Source organism: Chiloscyllium plagiosum, unplaced genomic scaffold (assembly GCF_037043375.1).
Source record: "Chiloscyllium plagiosum isolate Xiang-an unplaced genomic scaffold, Cpla_swu_hap1 HiC_scaffold_50, whole genome shotgun sequence".
NCBI lineage: Eukaryota > Metazoa > Chordata > Chondrichthyes > Orectolobiformes > Hemiscylliidae > Chiloscyllium > Chiloscyllium plagiosum.
Window position 1 is genome coordinate 43,474,709 of NW_028270188.1, and position 25,690 is coordinate 43,500,398.

Here is a 25,690-nt window from a genome sequence, read left to right on the forward strand (position 1 = left end):
CTTCTGTCTAACCCACTGTCTGTTCATTATTTTTTTCCTGAAACATGACATGAAGCAGGATGTCCGTTAACTGAACCTCAACTCCTTCATCTTTCTCTTTACTTTTCACTTCGTGCTGAGACTTATGTTAGTGGGATCTGGTTACGGCACAGTCTGGGAAAATACCAGGAGATTTCTGTTTTAATTCCTCAGTTTCTTGGTCTTTCTTGGGTTTCACCACAACAAGAGGTGTCACTCCCACCTTGGATCCTGCCAAATCATTCCCAAGAATAAACTGAATTCCTGGAATTGATATTCCGTCAATCACTTCCACTGTAACTTCCCCAGTCTTGAGTTGGCATTCCAACTTGATCTGACATCAGAGAACGATAAATTTATGTCCATCTATCCCACAAATTACTACACTCTCCAGTAACAGATCAGAAAGATTGCATATTTGCTCATCTCTTACTATCAGTGACTGGTTAGATTCTGTATCTTTCAAAATTATAACTTCTTGTCCTTCTCCCCCTCTTTTTGCTGAATAAACTTTATCCAGAGAGGTGAATTCTTTGTCGAGATAAGGTACTAACTCCATACCCAGCCTCTACCCAGGCTGTGCCCTCTCCTGCAGCTCCCTGGCTCTTCTTGGGGTCTCTTTTACTACCTTCACTAATGCTACTGGCTTAGCTTCTTTTATCACATCGTTTCCCATAGTTCCTTTCTTTAACCACCAACACTGTGACTTTATTTGTCCCACCTTACTATAGTGGAAACACCTGAGGCATTTCAACTCCTTTCTACCCTCTTGGGCTTATTTTTTATCCTGTGGCAAATTCTAACCAGTGCTCTCTACTCTTGGCTTTGTAGTGTAAGATCTCCCCTTCTAGAGAAAGTGAGGGCTGCAGATGCTGGAGATCAGAGCTGAAAATGTGTTGCTGGAAAAGCGCAGCAGGTCAGGCAGCATCCAAGGAACAGGAGATTCTTGAAGAAGGGCTTATGCCCGAAACGTCGATTCTCCTGTTCCTTGGATGCTGCCTGACCTGCTGCGCTTTTCCAGCAACGCATTTTCAGCTAAGATCTCCCCTTCTCCCAACTTCTATTCCCCACAGGATGAAATTCTGGCCAGAAGCTTGCCTTATGCAACAAAATGTATTCATCTGCTAATTCTGCTGCCCTTCTTAATTCTTGAACTTTCTGTTTCTCCGCTTGAATTCTTACCATCTCTGGAAGTGAAGTTTTAAACTCCTCCAGCAGAATAATCTCCCGTACAGCCTCAAAGGTCCTATCTATTTTCAAAGCATGCACCTATCGATCAAAATTACTATGTTTAATTCTTTCAAATTCAACAAGTCTGACCTAGTTCCTCCTTTGTATTTCTGAACCACTGTCTATATGCTTCTGGTACCAATTCAAAAGCACTTAAAATAGCTTGTTTAACCTCTTCATAATGGCTTGACCCTCAGCTGACAGTGCGGTAAATACTTCACTAGCTCTGCCTCTCAGTTTAGTCTGAATTAGCATTAGCCATAAATCTTCAGACCAATCAATCCGCCTTGCTAATTTTTCAAACGAAATAAAGAAGGCTTTAATATCTTTCTCATCAAAAGGTTGCAGTTTTTACATACTTGTTTATATCACTACGTTCTCCTTTAATCACTATTCTGTTAACCTGGCTTTGCTGACTCAGTCGCAATTTCTCAAGTTCAAATTCTCTCTATCTTTTTGTTCAGCTAAGAACCTTCTCTCTCTTTCTTTTTACTCTTTCTCTCTCTTTCTCTCTCCCTTACTTCTCTCTCACTCTTTGCTCAGCTAAGAACCTTTTTTCTCTCTTTTCCCTCTGTCTCTTCTCTCTCTCTCTTTCTCTTTCCCTCTCACTCTCGCTTTCGTCTGTCTCCCTCCGTTTACCTTCTAACTCATTTTCCTCAATTGTAATTTAGGTTTTTCTACCTGTACTGTATTTGTCTGTTTCTCTGAAACACCAAAGTGTTTGAGTAACTCATTTATGTCAGCTTTACTTTTGTCCTTGGTTAAACTCAAATATAACTGATTTGCTAACTCCAAATGTATGGCATTTTTTTATCTTTTTAAACATCCTTGGCAGATTTCAGAATAATCTTCAAATCCCACAATCTCTTTAGAAATTTGAAGAGCCATTTCTCTCACTTTTAATTTAATCAACCACAATTCACCGAAATATAAATAATTGCCTCATTTATGTTTCATTTAAAGATCTAGGACACTAACCTGCAAGTGTTGTAGTCTGCTGAGATTTTTCGTACCTCCAAGTCTATTCAAACCTGCCGAAACCAGTTCAAATCCCGACGACGAGATCCCAGAACATTACGACATGGAGTAAACCATTCTGCTTAATTTTCACCAGCAACACAGAAATTATTTATCCCATGCAGTAATCTGTGAAATGTCAAGAGGCCGAGAACTACTTAAAATAAAAATAAATACAATTTATTTCTCAAGGTATAATTGGGAATAATTAACTTACAACTATTTACGATTCCTTCCTCAAACTATCTTTAATCTTCCCTTCTATAATATTAGTCCAATATAAAACCTAGATTAAGGTTTATTGAAAATTCAGGTTTTCAAAACCAGCAAGATGTCGAATCTTCTATCGGAATTTCTTGTGTCTTCTTTTCTTCATTTTAGGGATTATGCTTCACAGGTCACAGTATCTTTAAGAGAGCCATTTTTCGGGCGGTCTCTACATGTTGGTGGCATGGCAGTTCTGCTCCTAACTGTTCAATTTCCGTAGTCTGTATACCCAAACATGGGAGTGTTTCATTGACTTTTAAGATTGTCGATATACTAAATTCAAACTTGATTGGAATTTGGTATTTAAACTGATTGGCCTAATTCGAATATGTTTTTGTCTCCAGACAACCATCTGCACTACTTCTGGAGCACATGTTATGTTGTATCTTGTTGAGAAAACTTGGTGCTGCCAGGTAGTACTGACAAGTTTTAACTTTCTTAAAAGCACAGTGCACCCACATCTTCATAACAGTTACAAATGTTCCTTCCATGTGTGAATAAAAATCACCAGGTCACCAATATAAACTACACTTTTCGCTACTTCGGGAATTGCCTTATTGCTTTGCCTCTGAAATGTGGCGGGTGAATTTTTCATGACAACAACATGACTTTAAACTGACACAGTCCATTCAATACATCCTTATGAAAGCCGAAATTGCCTTCGCCCTTCCGTCAAAGGTACCTGCCAGTATCCTTTGAGCATTTCCAACTTAGAAATAAAGGTTGCTCGTCCCACCTTTTCAAGACAATCTTTCAAACACAGAATCAGAAATGCATCTGTCTTTATAACTTCACTGACTTTGCCATAGTTCACACATAACCATTGGGTACTATCTGGTTTTGGCACCACTACTGTGGCTGAGCTCCAGTCACTATAACTCACATCAACTATGTCGCCTTGGTACTTGAGTTCAAACTCCTTTTGAACAATTGCCAACTTTAGAGAGTTATGTCTGTAAGGATGTTGCTTAATCGGAACAGCATTTCCTATATCTACATAATGCATAAATAGCATTAAGCAACATCCTCAGTTTATTTCGATTTATTTCCCCATTCAATAGTAATAACTCTTTCAGGTCATTTTGATTTTCCTCTGGAAGGAAACTCAATACTTTATCCCATTTTTGACAACTTCCTCATTGTCCAATTCAATTTGAGAAATGTCCAATTCAGAATTCTCAGAACTTGGTTCTTCACTCTGCGATGTAACCAATGAAACAATCTCCTTTGGCTTTCCTTCCATTCAAAATATCTTTTGCGCAAGTTCACATGATACACTTTATGAGATTTCTTTCTTCCTGGAGTCCTTATTAAATAGTTCACCTCACCCAATTTCCTTTCGACTTTATAAGGCTCACTAAACTTTGCATTTAAAGGTGCACCCATCACTGGAACTAACACTAACACCTTTTCCCTTTAAGCAAAACTGTGAGTTTTTGATTTCTTGTTTGCTTTCTGTTTGATTGAACACGGGAATACTTTGAAATAACAACACTGAAACATCACAGCACCATACATGCCCTTCAGTTCTCGATGTTGAACTACCTGTGAAACCAATCTGAAGCCATCAACCCTACACTGTTCCATTCTCGTCTACATGCCTATCCAATGACCATTTAAATGCCTTTAATGTTGGAGAGTCTACAACTGTTGCAGGCAGTGAGTTACATGCCTCTCTGAGTAAAGAAACTACCTCTCACGTCTGTCCTATATCTATCAACCCTCCATTTAAAGCTATGTGCCCTCGTTGCAGCCATATCTGAGGAAAAAGGCTCTCACTGTCCAAATTATCTAACCCTCTGATTATATTATATGTCTTAATTAAGACACCTCTCAACCTTCTCGCTAATAAAAAAAACAGCTCAAATCCCTCAGAATTACCTATTACGACCTTCCCTCCACACCAGGCAACATCCTGGTAAATCTCCTCTGAACCTTTTCCAAAGCTTCCACATTCTTCCTACAATGCAATGAACAGAACTGTACACAATACTCCAAGTGCGGCCGGACCAGATATTTGTACAGCTGCAGCATGACCTGATGGCTCCGAAATTCAATCCCTCTACCAATAAAAGCTAATACACCTTGTGCCTTCTTCACAACCCGATCAACCTGAGTGGCAGCTTTCAAGGATCTATGTGCATGGACACCGAGATCTATCTGCTCATCTACATACCAAGAATCTTACCATTATCCCAATCCTCTTTATTCCTGTTAGTCTTTCCAAAGTGAATCACCTCACGCATTTCCACATTAAACTCCTTTTGCCACCTCTCAGCTCAGCTCTGCAGCTTATCTATGTCTCTCTGTAATCTACAACATCCTTCGTCACTATTCACAACTCTACCGATCTTAGTGTCATCTGCAAATTTACTAACTCATCCTTCTATGCCCTCATTCAGGTCATTGAAAAAATGACAAACAGCAGTGGACCCAAAACACATCCTTGTGGTACACCACTAGGAACTGAACTCCATGATGAAAATTTCCCATTAACCACCACCCACTGTCTTACTTCAGCTAGCCAATGTCTGATCCAATTTCTGAAACGCCGTCTAGCCAAGTCCCACATTCTACTTAAACGTTCCCGAAAAATTGACACATAGGCCAAATACGTGCTCTATAAATTATGACTTGCCAATTTCTCCTTAATCAACTTTCATGGTCCTCTCACTTTATGCACCCAAACTAATTCAAATGGACTGAATTTGGTCGATTCATTCAGTGCATCTCTAGTCGCACAAGTACAGATATAATTTCCTCATTTTAATCATCTGGATAGTCTTTACTGCAAGCCCACAACATGGTCTTTGATCTCTGATGCCAACTTTCTAGCGCTCCCTGCGACTTTGCATGGTACACTGGAGATGAAAATTGTTTTATTCTTAAACTGCCCGTAACTTCCTTGAATAATTTTAATCTAAAGTTTGCCTCTCGATCTCAGTCTATGACTGTGGGTGGTCCGTATCTAGTGAAAAAAAAGATTAACTTCTCGACAGTCCCTTTAGCTGTTTCATTGCGTAACAGAATGGCGTCTGGCAATCTAATGGACACATCCATCATTTTTAACAGATACTGATTCCCACTTTTAAAAAAAAAAATTAGGTAGTTGTCCTACACAATCAGTTAAAACTATTGCAAAGGTTTCCTAAACAGGTAATAAAAGTGCGGGTTTTATTACTGCATGTAATTGCCAAAGAACCTGACATGGTTGTGACGAAATACAACAACATCCTTGTGCATTCTTGGCCAGTAAAAATGCTTTTCTATTTTAGTTCGTGTTTTTCTCAACACTAAATGACTCCCTCCTGGTAACTCATGCAACACTCACGGGACCTCCATTCTCTCACCCATTGGCAATATGACTTGATGAACATCTACTGATTTCTCATCTGCTGGAGTATGTAATGGTCTCCGTTTCCTCATTAAGACATCATTTTTTAAGATAGTAGCGTTCCAGTGACACATTTGGATTCTTTTTCCGTTTATACCTTTTCATACAATCGCTTTAAATTTTCATCTTTCTGCTGTAACTCAGTTAATTCATCTGAATTAAATTTATCTACGTTGTACTTTCTCTGCTCCAGGTTTTTTCAACCATCTGATCAAACAGGGTCTCGGCTAGTTCCACTTCAACTTTCTTATCTGTACTCTTTCATGTCTGCTAGTTAGCTGGTGACTTTGTAACCTCGTTACCACACAGTGCAGAAAAGTCCAAGGTTATGTGTCTTGCAATTGTTCAGTTGTCTGCGTTTCCACTGGCTTTTCAACCACAATAGGCTGCACCTGTATCTTTGAACCAGCTATATCATTAACAAGAACAAATTGTATTCCTGGAGCTGAGAGTTTGACCGATATTCCTACTGCGAATTCTCCATTTTTCACTAGACACTGTAACTCAATCTATGCAACTGATGTCACACCGTGAATTCTCAATAATAGGATCTTTTCTGATAATGACACCTTAGATGTACATGTTTCCTCACCTTTATACATCAAAGATTGAGTGGATAATGCATCTCACAATATTGTAACATCTTTACCTGCTGCTCTTGGCCTATCGGAGTAAACTTTATCTTCACAGGTATATGGTTTAAGAAGATTGAGTTCCTCCTCAACCAACCTCTGGCCAGATTGAACATTCTGGTGCAGCTTTTCAACCTCCACTGTGCTTTCCATTACCATTCCAATAAAATTCATGGGCTTATTGTGTTTTCCACAATTACCTTCCGATTGATTTTCCTAACCCACCAACACTGTGATTTCATGTGGCCTACTTTATTACTGTGACAACACTGGAACTTTTTAAACTTCTCTTGCCTATGCAATTGTTTCCTTTTTAACCTGTTGTAAGTTATCCTTCTGATCTTCACCAACATCTATCTTTCACTTTCCACGAGAGGACTTATCTTTTTCCAAATTTCGTCATGGATAGAAATTGATTCTAGAAGCCGAACTTTGATTTATAGAACATAGAAAATAGAACATTTACATTGCAGTACAGGCACTGTGGCCCTCGATGTTGCGCCAATTTGTGAAACCAATCTGAAGCCCATCTAATTTATATTATTCCATTCTCGTCCATATGACTATCCGATGGCTATTTAAATGCCCTTAAAGTTGGTGAGTGTACTATTATTGCAGGCAATGCGTTCCATACCTCTACTACTCTCTGAGTAAACAAACTACATCTGACATCTGTTCTATATCTATCACCCTTCAATTTAAAGCTATGTCCCTCGTGCTAGCCATCCAAGGAAAAAAAAGGCTCCCTCTGTCCAAACTATCTAGGCCTCTGATTATCTTATATGTCTCAATCAAGTCACCTGTCAACCTTCTTCTCTCCCACGAAAACAGCCTCAGGTCCTCAGCCTTTATTCATAAGACCTTCCCTCTATACCAAGCAACATTCCAGTAAATCTCCACTGAACCTTTTCCAAACCTGCCACATTCTTCCTATAATGCAGTGACTAGAAATGTTTGCAATACTCCAAGTGAAGTCGCACCAGAGCTTTGTACAGCTGCAGCATGACCTCATGGTTTTGAAACTCAATCCTTCTACCAGTAAAAGCGAACACACCATATGTGGTCTTTACAACCCTATCAACCTGGGTGGCAACTTTCAAGGATCTATGTACTTGATCTCTCTGCACATCTACACTACCAAACATCTTACCATTATTCCTTCCAAAGTGAATCAGCTCACAGTTTTCCGCATTAAATTCTACTTTCCACCGCTCAGCCCAGCTCTGCAGCTCATCTATGTCCCTCTGTAACCTACAACATCTTTCAGCACTAACCACAACTGTATCGACCTGAGTGTCATTCACAAATTTGCGAACCTATCCTCTATGCCCTCATCCAGGTCATTTACAAAAATGACAAACAGCACTGGTACACCACTAATAAGAGAAGTCCAGGATGAATAGTTTTCATCAACCACCACCCTCTGTCTCCTTTCAGCTAATCAATTTCTGATCCAACTTGCTAAATCACCCTCAATCCCATGCCACTGTATTTTGTGCAACAGCTTGCCATATGAAACCTTTTCAAACACCTTACCGAAATTGATGGACCAACTCTTAACCATCAGCCATTTCAGCTGCTAATCTTGCTGTTTAAACTCTCTGCTCTTCCACATGACTTCTCAGGACGTAACAAAGTGATGTTTTTGAACTCCTCCAAAAGAAATTTCTCTGGAAGAGAGACACACGTTTGCTCTATTTTAATGCCTTTATAGACCTTTCAAGATTACTTTGTTTGATCCTGACCAGGTCCCTCCTTAGTTTCCTGAAACGTTTTCTGTATTTTTCTGGAACAATTTCATACGCACTTAAGATGGATTTCTTCAACCCCTCATACCGCCCAGATACCTCTTCTGATAGCAATGCAAATACCTACTAGATTTACCTACAAGGTTTGTTTGCACCAACAAACTGCACATGGTAACGGGCAAATCCATTTTATTCATGACCTTTCAAATGAGACAAAAAGACTTCTGCATCCTTCTCATCAAAATTAGGCAATGTGTGAACATATTTTAACAGATCCTCATCAGGCCTTTGGCTGCCATGAGTTTGCTCATTCTCTTCCTGACGAAGTTTACCTTCAGCCTTCATCTCATCCTTTTAAGCTAACTTTCCTGTCAAAATGCCAAATTCTGAATCTCCAGCTCCTGCTCTTTCTTCCTTTCCACTCTGCCTTTTCTCTTTCTCTCTTTCTCTGTCTTTCTCACTCCTCTCTCTTTATTTTGCTTTTCATTTGAATTCAATTATGTTGCTCTTTCCTTGCCTGTAACTCAAGCTGCTTCATTTTCAATTCAATTTTAGCCATCTCTGAAGATTCTGATGGCGTTTCCAACAAATTTTAATGCTGCACTATTACCGCAATTACCTCTCCTTTCCTCACGGAAAGAAGCAGCTCCAACTCCAGATTGTGTGCTAATTCCTGCAACTTGGCCTTCTTCACCTTTTCTAAAACGCTCAACATCACTTCTTTCAAGCCCAGAAAAGTCTCGGTGACTGAAAGAACCATTGTTGTGCAAAACACTGTTTAAGACAACTGAATTCAACACCCGGATCAATAGACATGAACACAAACAACTCACTGCCTTCAAATCCAGCAACCCTAATCCTAAATTGGGACGAGCGAACAAATCCCACAAAGAGAGGCAAATCTTTTTTATGGATCAAGCCAGATCCCCTAAAAGCAGTTCAAGAAAGTAGTCCGGTTCCTAACTTTGCTAGTTGTTTTAAACAGGTGTACAGTGGATACTGAAGGAGTAATAACAGCTGGCCCAAGCACTTGTAAAGAAAACAGAATGTATTTAATACATTAGTGAGTGAAACACAAACAAAATGAGAGCTGAACGTAGAATAAGTATACCTATCCAAAATCCCAACAGATTACCCCAAATTAATGATCTGTTCCAACTAATTGCAGCAATCGTTGTAAGCACCCCTTAGCAAAGAAGAAAAAATCAAACACAGGTTCTAACAGGAGAGAGCGAGAGATAGCAGAGAGATTCAGCATGGAACACCTTTTCCCACATGTTTCTTTGACCAACAGCCTCAAAACTGACTGACTGCTTGCTCCCAACAGCCAGACTGCAAAAATCGAAACCAAACCAAACCGAACCGAAGCAGGGAACGATTGAGCTGGGAGAACTGGCCAATCCCCTTTCATTGTACAAGCGTTTGTCTTTTCAACTTAAAGCTTCCCGAATTATATCAACGCAGGTATCAAGGAGACTGGGTTTTTACGACCTCCTGAAGAAAAAAACAAGCACAAACCATGCTTGTTAAAGGAGCGGCATCATCATAATAGAATTAAAACGCACCTGAGGGGCAACTGGTATCTATTAGAGGGTGGTGCATGTATGAAACATGTTGCCAGAGGAGGTGATGGAGTCGGCTGCAATTAAAATATTTAGAAAGCATCTGGATAGGTATTTTAATGGGAAGGGTTACAACGGATATTGGACAATGCTGGCAAATGATGCTAGATTTATCCAGGTTGTCTTATTGATGCAGACGCCTTGAGCAAATAGTCTGTTTCTGTACTTTCCAACTTCACGACTCTATGAATCTTGATTTGCTAAGGTGGCAGATTGTAATTGCAATATTTGGAGTCAAAATCAAATCCTTTGTGGCTAATTCATTGCTTTCAAACTTCAATTCTACCATGGTTCAGTTCGTATCCATGGTTCGGGTTTAATGGCTTGCAGATCAGAGTTTACATTAGTAAAGACAGATGGATTTAGTGTAAGGATTTCCATTCATCAGAGTGACCCCCAATGTTTCCTGGCAGTAGTATTACTCGATCAGAATTAGAATGTGGGCGGCACGGTGGCACAGTGGTTAGCACTGCTGCCTCACAGCGCCAGAGACCCGGGTTCAATTCCCGCCTCAGGCGACTGACTGTGTGGAGTTTGCACGTTCTCCCCGTGTCTGCGTGGGTTTCCTCCGGGTGCTCCGGTTTCCTCCCACAGTCCAAAGATGTGCAGGTCAGGTGAATTGGCCATGCTAAATTGCCCGTAGTGTTAGGTAAGGGGTAAATGTAGGGGTATGGGTGGGTTGCGCTTCGGCGGGGCGGTGTGGACTTGTTGGGCCGAAGGGCCTGTTTCCACACTGTAAGTAATCTAATCTAAACCCGTTTCAATTGTTTGCCTTGAATTCCTTTGTGGAGAGGCAGGAATTTTTTCACATTTTTAACAGTTCAGTTTGACCACAGAATAGATCAAAGAACAGAACAATACAAACTCAGGCCCTTTGGCAATTGCAGGCACATTGACACTGCAGGCAGTTGCACATATCAAAGAAATAGATGGTGGAGTGGAGTGGCGGCTGGCAGGGGCTAAGGATGGGTAAGAATTTCAGTTTTCTTCCCTAAAGAACATGTGTTAATCAGATTGACTTTTCTTTACAAAAATAGACAATTGATTCATTGTTATCATTAACTTCTCAATTCCAGATTTTTTAAAAATTGAATTCCAATTCCAACATCTGCCTTAGCAAGATTTCAACTTGGGCCCCCAGAACATCCCTTTGATTTCTGGATTAACAATTCAGTGAAGATAGGCCTTTTTTTTTCTGGCAGCCATTGTCCCCTTCACTAAGTGGAATAAGTGGAGGTGAGCATCTGCATCAGAAACAGTACTTTCTGGTGAAACTCAGCAGATCTGGCAGCATTTGTGAGAGGAAAGCAAGATTAATGTATCAAGGAAGATGCAGGGTAGCCAAACAGAAAATATGGTGCTGTTCTTGTGTTAGAGGTCATACGAACCCTGCAGCAGCCTGACATCAGAAATATTCTTGTGGGAAGACAGTGGCAGGCGACCTCAAGTTCTGCATCATTTTTCAAGGTAGAAAGTAGGTATTCTTCGAAGTGTCCAGCTAGTCTATATTCCATCTCCATAATGGAAAGGAGACCTTTGTGAACAGCGAATACAGTGGACTGGATTAAAGGAAGCAAAAGTAAATCACTGTTTCACCTGGAAGCATCTACATGTTTCTGTAGATCTGTATGTTTATATGTGTAAGAGTATGATCAGTGTTTGCATCTCAAGCCCCTTTTGATCGTACACATTCATTCCCTCTGAGGACCAGTCATGCTGAAGCAACCCTCTTCCTGAATGCCTATCCACATTAGGAGAGATGAACTATGTATGACAATATTATACGTACTGTGCAAAGTGACAGGCGTAACTGAGTCCCACGTGGGTTGCCCACCACACATTTGACCTAATGAAGGAGAGCTGAACGAAGTGGAATGGCATGTATAACCTCCTCAATCCCACCATGTCTTGTCCTTACTGGATGACTTTTTCCTCTCTCTCTCTCTCTATCTCTCCCCCACCACTTCGATATTCCTCTTTATATTTCTTGCTCTCACACCATATAAATAGTCTATATCTTTCTAGCATCTCTTTCTGTTTTTCTGTTTGTTACCTTGTATTTCTGAATTTTTCTGTTTTCAATCCAACTCTCTTACACTTTCTTACCCTTGTTTTCCCTCTCCCATTCTCTTTCCGTTTCACTCTCCATTGGCTTCCTTCTCTCTGGCTCTCTCTCTCTCTCTCTCTCTCTTTCTCCTTCACTCTCTATCATTTATTAGGCCCCATTGTGAATGGTAATGCTGCCAGAAGAGATGCGACAATGAATGTGAAACTGGGAGAATGGGACGGAGCCCTTACAGCTAATATTGCCTATGGATGTGTAGTTGTGTTGCCTGTGAACATTCTATATCATTGATTAATAAAGTTGTTTTATTAGTTGGTGTATTTGAATAAATGGATATTTCAGCATATTTTTCAGCTGCTCTCTGAACTTAGTCTGAGTCACAGAGTAAATTGCAGTGTTTGTGCAGCAACTTAGGAGTTGCATCATAAAGCCCAATTCCATTACAAACTTGTTGAGAATTATGTCTTTACATCCCAAATGCCACATCCGGATCCAAAGCGAATAAACCATTAACATTGACCACAGGAGGATGAAATTGGCTGAGATAAAAAATAGTAAAATTACAGATTTTCTTCGATTGTCCATCTCTGTGTCTCGGGTGTTCTCCCTACTGCTTCGAGCTCGGAGTCTTCTGCGGGCTCTGTTGGTCACTAGAATGTTTCTGACAGTGAAAACATTGAATAACAGTATTAAACCAAATGGGACACATGGAGTAAGAATATTATGCAAGAATTCAACTGTCATCCACACTGGAGAATAATAAACATAGTTTGTATATTTACAAAACCAAGGTATGTTCTTCAGTCGATACCCACCCGTTAACATGAAATACCAGGTGATGTTCTTTAAACTGCTCAACAGAGTCACTAGTCCCAGAACTACAGACGCTGTTTTGTCTGTGCAATATTTACTTTTCATCTTCTGGCAACAAATGGCAACAAATCGATCAAAGGTAAAAGTAACGGTGAACCAGACAGAACAGTCAGTTACTGCATAAAGTAGCACAGCGTGGATATTGCAGATAGGAAGAGAATTCAGAAAATAGAACTGTTCCTCATAAACAATTGGAATGTGCCTCAGAATCAAATCCAAGATAACGACCAGTAGATCTGCCATTGCCATTGCCATCAGGTAACGCGTGATACATTTTGATAGGCCACATTTCTCGTTAAACAGGATGATGATCGTCACTATATTAACTGTGAGGAAGATAAATAAATAAATTATATATCAGAATGAATGCAAAGGTATTCGAGTTTAGTTTTGAGAAAATAATGAGATTTCTAAATGTTACTGCATCTCGTGATGTATTCGAATGACTGCATAAGGTGCTCAGCTCTTCTAACAATTCCTTAAATCCTCTTTTTTAACGGGTCTATCTGGTTAACTGCATTTCAAAATCAGGTTATCGCTGCATGATTTCCTGATTAATGTTCCAACTTGTGAAATACTCGAAGTGTTACGTCCACATGCAATAAATTTAGAATATCCAAGTTAATAACGGCATTTAACATTTCTGCTGTGCATGTGCGGAGTTAAGGCCATCTTGATTCAAGATAAAACCTAACAATCTTCCCATCAGGTCCAACGGCAGTACCATCGTTGAATCCTGTGCAACACCGTTGATCAGAGATGACCTAACCAAGAAGCACTGAAGCTATAATGGCGGGTCAAAGGTTCAGATGTCTGCATCAAGTTACCCACCAGTCTTCCCAATGTCAGTCCATCAGTTATGTGACACACAAGTCCGGACAGTAGTCAGTAACGTAATATAAGACAGCTGAAATGCAGCAAATGCTGGCAAATTGAAACAAACACCGAAAACATTGGAGTAATTCAACAGGTATGGGAGATTCTGTGGAGACAAATTAATGGTTAGAGTCTTGAATGACTCTCATTCATAACTGAGTGCCAATTCAAAATCCTAACTCTGTTTCTCTAGCCACGGATGCTGCCAGCTCTATTGAGGTTCTCCAGCATTATCTCAGCAACCTGTAAATCTCCACGTAAATACAAATATGCAGGCATATGAACATATGCACAAGCAAAACAAAGGGTCACTCTTCCCTTCGCACCTGCTTCACTATCCAATAAGATCATTGCTGATATAATCTCAGCATAGCTCTACATTAATGTATACCCCTGATAATATTACATGCGTCCAGTCATTCTGCAACTACATCAGCCTTAAAAGTACTTAACAGTTCTGCACCCATCGCTTTTTGAAGGAGGAAATTCATAAGTTTCACAACTCTCAGAGGAGCAACAAAAATGGTTCCTCATCTGTGGTTTAAACTTATACCAGTTATTTTCAAACAATGACCCTCGTTTTAGATTTTCCCACATGAAGAGACATCTTTTCAACATCCACCTGGTCAAGTGCCCTCAGGATTTAATTTTAGCTCACCCCCGACTCTTCAAAACTCTACAGGATTCAGGTCTAGCCCCAAGAAAGATTGAATAGACGGTGGTTGCTTACCTTAGAGCAGGGGAAATTGACATAGATATAATTATGAGGGCCATAGGTCAGGCAGATGCGAATGATCATTTCTTATTGATCAATGTGCAGGCAGCATAGAGTTAAGATCGGGGGCAGAAAGTTGAAGGAAAACGTTTTTTTTTTTACCCAAAGACTGTCAGAATCTAGAATTCACTGACTATAAGGGTGACAGTTTTAGAAACCCTCACAACATTGAATAAATATTTTAAGTGCATTTTCAATGCTAAGGAACACGGTTCTGGACCAAATGATAGAAAATAAGATGAAAAAAAGTTAGGTAGCTGTTTCTGACTGGTGCAGACTAATCGGACTGAAGGACTATTTTCTCTATGACTTTGTTGAAACATAGAAACTTATGAAATAGGTGCTTGAGTAGGCCATTTGGCCCTTCGAACTTGATCCAGCATTCAGTTTCATCAAGGCTGATAATGCAATCTCACTATCCAATTCCCGCTTTCTGTCCGTAACTTCTTGATCTGTTTAACCACAAGGGATCTGTCCCCTTCCCTCTTGAATAGATCAACTGAACTGGCTACGACAGCTTCGGAGTGGGAGAGAATTTCACAGTTGACCACTCTTTCTGAGTGAAAAAATTCTTCCTCATCTCTGTCCTGAATGGCTTACCAATTATTCTTAGACTGTGACCCTTAGTTCTGGACTTCACAACACTGGAAACATTCTTCCTGCATTAAGCCTCTCCAGACCCTTATGGGTGTTACACGTTTCTATGAGATTTCCCCCTTATCATTCTAAATTCCAGAGAGACGAGCCCAATGAATCTATTCTTTCTTCATGTCAGTCCTGACATCATGGGAATCAGTTTGCTGAACCTTCACTGGACTCGTTCAATATCAAGCATGTTCTTTCTCAAACGAGGAGACCAAAACTACACACAATACTCAAGGTATAGCCTTACCAATGCCCTGCATATATTTGCAGAGAAATATCATTACACGAATACCCAAATCTGCTTGCTATGAAGTCCAGCATGCCATTAGTTTTCCTAATCCCCACTACGCCTGCATACCATCCTTCAGTGACAGTTCCACCATAACACTCAGGTCTTGTTAAATCTCACCTTTTCTTAAACAGCCACCGTTCAGATAATAATCCTGTTTTTGTGACCAAAGTCGATAACCTCACATGTATCCACATTATATTTGTCAAGTATTTCCCTATTCAGTCAGTCTGTCCATTCACCCTGTCGCCTTTTAGTATCTTCCTTGCAGCAGACCCTGTCACGCGCTCATAAACTATATCTAGTACCACTTCGGTAAGTACTCTGAGATGCCGAGCATCAGGACCTGGAGACTTATTGGGTTTTAATCCCATCAATTTCCCTATTACCATTTCTTGACTAAAAAGGATTTCCTTCAGTTCCACCTTCATGCTTGACCCTCTGTCACCTAAAATTTCCTGAAGTTTAGTTGCATCGTCCTTAGTGATGACAGATGCAAATTATTATTTCAACTGCTCTGCCATATCTTTGCTGTTCATTATGATTTCACTTGATTCTAACTGCAAGTGATCTATATATTTTTTGAGGATGTAACCCTGAAGATGGACGAGGGGGATCCAGTAGATGTAGTGTACCTGGACTTTCAGAAAGCTTTTGATAAAGTCCTACATAGGAAGTTAGTGAACAAAATTAGGGCGCATGGTATTGGGGGCAAGGTACTAACTTGGATTGAAAGTTGGTTGGCTGATAGGAAACAAATTCTAGATTAGTGGTGCTGGAAGAGCACAGCAGTTCAGGCAGCATCCAAAGAGCTTCGAAATCGACGTTTCGGGCAAAAGCCTGATGAAGGGCTTTTGCCTGAAACGTCGACTTCGAAGCTCCTTGGATGCTGCCTGAACTGCTGTGCTCTTCCAGCACCACTAAGCCAGAATCTGGTTTCCAGCATTTGCAGTCATTGTTTTTACCACCTGATAGGTAACAAAGAATAGTGATAAACAGCTCTATTTTGGAATGGCAGGCAGTGACCAGTGGGGTACCGCAGGGATCAGTGCTGGGACCGCAGCTTTTTACAATATATGTTAATGATATAGAAGATGGTATTAGTAATAACATTAGCAAATTTACTGATGATACTAAACTGGGTGGCAGGGTGAAATGTGAGAAGGATGTTAGGAGATTTCAGGGTGACCTTGACAGGTTAGGTGAGTGGTCAGATGCATGGCAGATGCAGTTTAATGTGGATAAATATATGGTTATCCACTTTTGTGGCAAGTACAGGAAGGCACATTACTACGTAAATGGAATCAATTTAGGTAAAGGGGCAGTACTGAGAGATCTGGGTGTTCTTGTACACCAGTCAATGAAGGTAAGCATGCAGGTACAGCAGGTAGTGAAGAAGGCTAATAGCATGCTGGCCTTCATAACAAGAGGGATTGAGTATAGACGCAAAGACGTTCTTCTGCAGCTGTGCAGGGCCCTGGTGAGACCACACCTGGAGTATTGGTCTGGTCTCCAAATTTGAGGGAAAACATTCTGGCTATTGAGGGAGTGCAGCATAGGTTCACGAGGTCAATTCCTGGAATGGCGAGACTACCTTACGCTGAAAGACTGGAGCGACTGGGCTTGTACACCCTTGCGTTTAGAAGACTGAGAGGGGATCTGATTGAAACATATAAGATTATTAAAAGATTGGACACTCTGTTTCCGCTGATGGGTGAGTGCCGAACCAGAGGACACAGATTAAAAATACGGGGTAGACCATTTAGGACAGAGATGAGGAGAAACTTCTTCACCCAGAGAGTGGTGGCTGTGTGGAATGCTCTGCCCCAGAGGGCAGTGGAGGCTCAGTCTCTGGATTCATTTCAGAAAGAGTTGGATAGAGCTCTCAAAGATAGTGGGATCAAGGGTTATGGAAATAAGGCAGGAACAGGATACTGATTAAGGATGATCAGCCATGATCATATTGAATGGTGGTGCAGGTTCGAAGGGCAGAATGGCCCACTCCTTCATCTATTGTCTATTTCTATTGTCTTGACCAGTCCTTTTCTCCTCAAATAACTACTTAAGATTCCGCAGTCAGTTTTTTTATGTTTTCCTCAAGCTTCCTTTCATATTCAAAGTTTGTGAGAAGATTTGTAGCTCGGGTGCTCGTTGCTGTGGTTCTGTTCGCCGAGCTGGAAGTTTTTATTGCAAACATTTCGTCCCCTGTCTCGGTGACATCCTCAGTGCTTGGGAGCCTACTGTGAAGCGTTTCTGTAGTGTTTCCTCCAGCATTTATACTGGCCTGTCCCTTCCGCTTCAGGTTGTCAGTTTCAGCTGTCCTTTGACTGGGACAACACTACCATTATAGGGCAAGTGAAACAAAGAACAGCCAGGGAATTCCTAGAAGCTTGGCACTCATCCACAAACTCCATCAACAAACACATAGACCTGGGCCCAATATACCGGCCACTACAGCGGACAGCTGAAACTGACAGCCGGAAGCGGTAGGGACAGGCCACTATAAATGCCGGAGGAAACACCACAGAAGCGCTTCACAGGAGGCTCCCAAGCACTGAGGATGTCACCTAGACAGGGGACGAAACGTTTGCAACAAAAACTTCCTTTCATATTCTAATTTCCCCAGCCAAATAAAATCCTCTGCTGAATTTGAAATTTGTCCCATTCCTCAGGATTCCTATTTTTTCTGGCCAATTTACATCCCTCATCTTTGGCTTTAACACTATCCCTGATTTCCCTTATCAGTTATGGTTGAGTCACCATCCGATTCTGCTTTTAATTCAGACAGGGATGTAGAATTAGGAGAAAGTGAGGACTGCAGTTGCTGGAGATCAGAGCTGAAAAATGTGTTGCTGGAAAAGCGCAGCAGGTCAGGCAGCATCCAAGGAGCAGGAGGATCGACGTTTCTGGTATAAGCCCTTCTTCAGGAATGAGGAGGGTGTGCCAAGCAGGCTAAGATAAAAGATACGGAGCAGGGACTTGGGGGAGGGGCGTTGCGAATGCAATAGGTGGAAGGAGGTTAAGGTGAGGGTGATAGGCCAGAGAGGGGGTGTGGGCAGAGAGGTCAGGAAGAAGATTGCAGGTCAAGAAGGCAGTGCTGAGTCCGAGGGTTGGGACTGAGATAAGGTGGGGGGAAGGGAAATGAGAAAGCTGGAGAAATCTGCATTCATCCTTTGCGGTTGGAGGGTTCCTAGGCGGAAGATGAGGCGCTCTTCCTCCAGGCATCGTGTTGCCATGGTCTGGCGATGGAGGAGGCCAAGGACCTGTATGTCTTTGGCGGAGTGGGAGGGGGAGTTAAAGTGTTCAGCCACGGGGCGGTTGGGTTGGTTGTTGCGGGTGCCCCAGAGGTGTTCTCTGAAATGCTCCGTAAATAGACGGCCTGTCTCCCCAATGTAGAGGAGGTCTGTTTTGAGGTGGCAGAAATGACAAAAGATCTGGTTGGAGGTGGCAGAAATGACGCCACCTCCAAACAGACCCCACCACCAAGGATATATTTCCCTCCCCACCCCTATCAGCGTTCCAGAAAAACCACTCCCTCTGTGACTCCCTCATCAGGTACTCACCCCCCACCACCCAACCTCCACTCCCGTCACCTTCCCCTGCAACCGCAAGAAAAGCAAAACTTGTGCCCACACCTCCCCACTCACTTCCCTCCAAGGGCCCAAGGGACACTTCCATATCCGTCACAAATTCACCTGCACCTCCACACACATCATTGACTGCATCCGCTGCACCCGGTGTGGCCTCCTCTATATTGGGGAGAAGGCCGCCTACTTGCGGAACGTTTCAGAGAACACCTCTGGGACACCTGTACCAACCAACCCAACCGCCCCGTGGCTGATCACTTTTTAACTCCCTCTCCCACTCTGCCAAGGACATGGAGGTCCTTGGCCTCCTCCATCGTCAGACTATGGCAACACGACGCCTGGAGGAAGAGTGCCTCATCTTCCGTCTAGGAACCCTCCAATCACAAGGGATGAATGCAGATTTCTCCAGCTTTCTCATTTCCCCTCCCCCCACCTTATCTCAGTCCCAACCCTCGGACTCAACACCGCCTTCTTGACCCGCAATCTTCTTCCTGACCTCTCCGCCCACACCCCCTCTCCGGCCTATCACCCTCACCTTAACCTCCTTCCACCTATTGCATTCCCAACGCCCCTCCCCCAAGTCCCTCCTCCCTACCTTTTATCTTAGCCTGCTTGGCATACCCTCCTCATTCCTGAAGAAGGGCTTATGCCAAAAACATCGATCCTCCTGCTCCTTGGATGCAGGGATGTAGAATTGTTGAAGCTTATCTATGTATTCTTTAAATATCCATCGTTACCTATCCACCATCAACCCTCTTGTATCCTTTGCCAGCTTGTTCTAGCTAATGCTTGAGTCAGGACCATCAAAGTTGGCTTTTTATATGTACAGGACCCTAGGTTCAGATTTAACCGTGTCACTTTCCACCTGACTGAAGAATTCTACCGTATATGGTCACTCTTCCCCGAAGGATCTCACACCATAATCTTAATAATCAATCCTTGCTATTGCATTGTACTCAGTCTAGGATAGCCTGCTCTCTGGTTCTTCAGCTTCTTCGTCATACAGTCATGGGTCATTGATTAATGCACCATTGACCTTTCGAACCAAATTGGTCCATGATTGTCGTGCTGCCCACTCAGCATGCTCTAAGTGCCAGCATTTGGTCCATATTATTCGAAATCCTTCCCATCTTTGTGCCTAATTAAATTTTGTTTTAATGTTGCTATTGTTCCTGCCTCAACCACTTTCTGTGGCAATCTGTTCCATATATGCAAGTCAGGCGACATCCGAGGAGCAGGAAAATTTAAGTTTTGGGCAAAGGCTCTTCATCAAGCCATTCTTGCTGAAGGACTTTTGCCTGATACCTCGATTTTCCTGCTCCTCAGATGCTGCCTGACCTGCTGTGCTTTTCCAGTACCACTCTAATCTTGACTCTGATCTCTGATCTCCAGCATCTGCTGTCCTCACTTTCGCCCTGTGTCATATATGCACCATTATCTGCGTGAAGAAGTTGCCTCTCAAGTCTTATTAAATCTTTCCTCTCTCAACTTAACCCTATGTCCTCTAGTTTTCATGTCCCTATCTCTGCAAAGAGTGACTATCTGTATTCATTCCTATCAATGCCCATCAGTAAGGTCACCCTCATTGTCCTACATTCCAAACAATAAAATTTCATCCTGGTCAACCCCTCCCTATAACTCAGGCCTACTCGTCCTGGCAACATACTCGTAAATAGCTTCTGCACTCTTTCCAGTTAAAAAAAATGTATTTCCTACAACAGGGTTAGAAAACAGTACACAATACTACAAGTGCAGCCTCACCAACGACTTACGCAACTTCAACATAACGTCCCAATTCTTATGATCAATGCCTCGACCAATGAAGACCAGAATGGTCAATGCCTTCTTCACCATCTTGTCTAAATGTGATGCACTTTCAATGAACAAGTACTTGTACTCCTCGATCTTTCTGGTTCCACAACACTCCTCAAGGCCTTACAATTTACTGTGTAAGTCCTACTTTGGCTTGACTTTCCAAAGTGTATCACCTTACGCTTCTCTGCATTGAATTGCATTTGCCGATCTTCAGCCCACTTCCCTATCTGACAAAGATGCCTCTGTAATCTTTTGGTAACCTTCCTCGCTATCAATGATACATCCTAATTTTATACCATCCCTTATACTTTCCAGGAAATCCTCCTCCATCGCATTGCTGCCAGTTTGTTTAGTCCAATCAGGGATAGTTTGAAGTCACGATAATAACTGGCATAACCTTACTGCAAGCATCTCTAATTTTATGTTTCATACAAACCCCAACTCAAAACTACTGTATTGTGGCCTTTAAACTATTGCCACTAAAGGTTTCTTCCATTTGGTGTTCCGCAGCTCCACCCATACAGATTTCACATTGTCCAGGCTAATGTCATCCGTTACTTTTATGTTAAGTTCACTTTAGCCAGCAATGCTACTCCGTCTCCCTTCCCTTTCCATCCATATTTCCTAAAAATTGAATAAAACTGGACGTTGATTTCCCATCCTTGATCACGCTGGAACCAGTTCGCGTGATCCCAATTACATCATAACGATTAATAACGGTCCGCATAATTAATCCATTCACCTTATTTCAAATACTCCTCGCATTGAGATACAAGTCTACTGACTCAGTTTTTGTCATTTATTGTCTTTTTAATATCATGGTGCAATGTGGCCCTTTTGGATTTTTGTCTTTGTTTTCTCTGCCTTCATTTTTTTTCTCTTACTGTCTTGTTTCTGTACCCACTATACTTTCCTCTGACTTTTTGCATTGGTTTTTGCATATTAGTTTAAACTCTTCCCAGCAGCACGAGCAAACACTCCACTTTGAACATTGCTTGCAGTCCTGCCCAGGTCCAAATCGTCCGGGATGTTCTGGTCTCACATTCACCCGGTACGCATCCAATATCCCAACAACTGGAATCCCTCCCTCTTGCTCCATGCTTCAAGCCACATATTCATTTTAGCTTTCCTGCTATTTCTGCGCTGTTTAGCATGTGGAACTCAGAGCAAATCAAGATTATTTAACTTTGTGGTTGCACTTCTTAGTTTAACTCCTAACTCACTAAATTCACTTTATTCTGTTTTATAATCTAAATTATTGCTTCTTATATGCAGCAACAACAGCTGGCTGTTCAGACTCTCCCTCCAGAATGTCCTGTAGCTGTTCTGAGACATCCATGACCCTTGCATAACGGAGGCAACGTAACGTCCTCGATCCTTGTTTGCAGGTGCAGAAAGGGCGATCTATTCCTCCTACAATTGAATCACCTATTACTATAGCTCTCCCACTCTTTCTCTTGCCCCTCTGTGCATGACAACAATGCGCACAGTGCGATGAACCTGGCTGTTGCTGCTTTTACTCAAGAGAGAGCTAAGAGGAGCCAGGAGGGGATATGAGATTTTGTTGGTCGAGAGGATCAAAGAAAATATAGATTTATTTTCTTCTATAGGTATTTCTGGAATACAAAGAATGACAGGAGAAGGTTTAGGGCTAATCAAGGATTGTAGTGGGAAGTTTTGCGTGGAGTCCGAGGAGATGGGAAAGTGTTAAATGAATGTTTTTCATCAATGTCCACACAAGAAAAAGACAATGTTGTTCAGGAGAACACTGAGATACAGGTTACTTGACTAGATGGGATTGAGGTTCACAAGGAGAAGGTGTCAGCAATTCTGGAAGGTTTGAAAATGTTTAAGTCCCCTGGATTTATCCGAGGATTCTCTGGGAAACCAGGAAGGAGATTGCAACACCTTTGGCTTTGAACTTATATCGACATTTTCTCCAAGAATAGTGCCAGAAGACTGGAGGATAGCAAATGTTGTTCCCTTGTTCAAGAAGGGAATAGAGACAACCCTAATAATTATAGACCAGTGAGCCTTACTTCTGTTGCGAGTAAAGTGTTGGAAAAGTTTATAACATACAGCATTTATAATCATCTAGAGAGGAATACATTGATTAGGGCTAATTAACATGGTTTTGTGAAGTGTAGGTCGTTCCTGACAAACATTATTGAGTTCTTTGAAATGGTCACCGAACAAGTGGATGAGGGTAAAGCGATTGAATGGTGTATATGGATTTCAGTAAAGCGTTTGATAAGGTTCCCCACTGTAGGCTATTGCAGAAAATAACGATAGGATTGAAGGTGATTTAGCAGTTTGGACCAGAAATTGTCGAGCTGAAAGAAGACGGAGGGTAGTGGCTGATGGGAAATGTTCATTCTGGAGTTCAGTTACTAGTGGTGTACCACAAGGATCTGTTTTGGGGCACTGCTGTTTGACATTTTTATAAATGACCTAGATGAGGCCGTAGAAGGATGCGTTTGTAAATTTGCGGATTACACTAAGGTCGATGGAGTTTTGGGTCGTGCTGAAGGATGCAGAGGGACGTAAGTAAGCTGCAGAGCTGGGCTGAGAGGTGGGAAATGGAGTTGAATGCGGCAAAGAGTGAGGTGATTCACCTTGGAAGGAGCAACAGGAATAAAGAATACTGTGCAAATGGTAAGGTTCTTGGTAGTGTAGAAGAGCACGAAGATCTCGTTGTCCATGTACATAGACTCCTGAAAGTTGTCACCCAGGTTGTTAGAGTTGTTCAGAACGCATATGTCGTCTTAGCTTCTACTGGCAGAGCGATTGAGTTTCGGAGCCACGAAGGCAAATTTCATGTTCTCCCGTGGCAATTTGGATACCTGGTCAATTCATGTAACACAACAGAATGTAGAATGGGGAATTCATCCATTTGCTTAGTCGCTAACAGACATTCAGGCGACAAACACAAACCAAATTTCAAAGACATGCTTAAAAGCTGTATGAAATCCGCAGTCATATGCAAGGCAGCAAACTACAGCTCACACATGCACCTATTTATTGTTTCTGAGCTCCGTCACTCTGGCAGCATTGACTTGACGGACCCCAACAACTCTGGTCAGAGAGAATTCCAGACAGAAGAGTCACCCGATTAAAATGGCCTTTGTCGGATATCATAGTGATCTAATTTGCAGCAATATAGAAAATATGCGAAAAATGGCATTAATTTGCAGGGATTCTACCACAGGAAAGAGAATATTGAAATACATCTGGTGTTACATGGGAGCAAATGTAAATCCATGAGTTTGGGGCAATAATTGAATGAGCCTTTGTGTAAGCAAAGGTACAAGGAACAATATTTAGAAAGGGTTTTTCTAAACTTAATTGGTACTGGCAAAAAAAGTGGAATATTCACTTCTGAATTTCACAGAAATGCAGATGAATATCTAAACAGCAGAGGTGGTAGTGTGCCATACTGGCGATTGAGACAAGAGTTTGGGCTAATCTCAGGGTGACAAAGCTAGTAGAGGTCAATCTGCTTCACCGTCTTAACAGAAAGGGGAGGTAACCCAGTAGTGGTGGAGCGGAAACAGGAACAGGGGAATAGGAATAGACCAATCAGTCCCTCGATTCTTTTCCACTTTGGCCTAACTCCATATGAATATCTCGAGCTGACATGTCTTCACACATTTGTTTCACAAAATGTTATCTATTTCTGATTTAAAATCAACAAGTGAACAGGATCCACTGCTGTTTGAGGAAGAGGGTTTTGCAAACACTGACCATCTTCTGTGTGTTGACCCGCTTCCTAACAACTTTGCAAAATGGTCTTGCCTTGAGTTTTAGACCTAGTCCCCAGTTCACGATTCCCCAACAAATGGGAAATAGTTATCTTTCCTCTTTGTGTGCTGGAGACATCGATCAGCCCCTTAACATGCAAATTTTGACCATATTTTCTCCCGATTTTACAACATCGATGTAGAGATTCTTGGAAAATTTTGTTTGTACTCCCTCCAAGGTCAATATATTATTCCTGAGGTTTGGTGCTCAAGTGTGCTCACAAGTGGAGTCTCACCAGGGGTTTATGCAACAGCAGCATAATGTCTGAATCCTTATACTACACAAATGAAGGTGTTTCAACCTTTTCAACATAAGTCACAAAGCCATCGATACGATCAATCATGGTTTACAAATTGAAGCGCTGAAGTTAAAGACTTACATATTCAGAAGAAAATGGCTCACGGTTAATGATTAAGATCAGTAAGAGATTTACCAGTGATGTGTCGAGTCAATTATTAGCTCGGCAGCTCCAGAGACAAAGAAAGATAGTCGGGTTGAATGAATGTAAATAGCAACACTAAAATGAAAGAGAATCCACAGAATTAATAGCTCGATGTAAAGACTTACCGGGGACACCAATGATAGCCAGGAGAGGGTAGTAGAAATATTGAATAATGTAAAGCAGATATTTGATCCGATTAGCTAATGATGTTCTATTAGCATGCATAACAAGTATGTAAATATCCCATGATAAACTCTTGTACTCTGTTGTAAAATTGCAGCCAATTATTCTCAGATTCTGATCCATTGTTGAAAACTTGCAGTCTATTCACAACTCTGATGTTTCGGCTCCCTCTCTCTGCTGATCCCTGTTAGTGCCAGAGGCAGTACTTGTATTGTGAATTTAAGATAGGCGACTGAAATGAAATCCTTATTAAAAAGAGCGGGAAAACCTCGAGAGATACAATTATGCTCACATTAATCTCAGTCACTGAACAGACAGATTATGTCAAGATGAAATTCATGAAGATCTCTGAGGAAAAGAGAATGTGGAAAATAGAGAAGGAATGACCATCCCCTTATGCATGGCAGTGGA

The 25,690-nt window shown here is 41.6% G+C and overlaps 1 protein-coding gene across 1 annotated transcript; it reads right to left on the reverse strand.

Annotated features, from left to right (window-relative positions):
- Positions 1 to 12,284: 12,284 nt before the first annotated feature.
- On the reverse strand, positions 12,285 to 25,402 carry LOC148135279 (putative G protein-coupled receptor 139). The gene is made up of 2 exons (XM_087985096.1): positions 25,222 to 25,402; positions 12,285 to 13,192 (listed from the first exon to the last, which is right to left on the reverse strand). The coding sequence occupies exons 1-2, from the start codon at positions 25,400 to 25,402 to the stop codon at positions 12,285 to 12,287; spliced, it is 1,089 nt and encodes a 362-aa protein (XP_087841222.1).
- Positions 25,403 to 25,690: the final 288 nt, after the last annotated feature.

Excerpts from the sequence above, each read along its gene's own strand:
- LOC148135279 (XM_087985096.1), bottom strand. The coding sequence starts at position 25,402 with ATGGATCAGAATCTGAGAATAATTGGCTGCAATTTTACAACAGAGTAC. Across the intron at positions 13,193-25,221 it reads GGCTATCATTGGTGTCCCCG|TTAATATAGTGACGATCATC; the intron begins GTAAGTCTTTAC and ends TCTTCCTCACAG.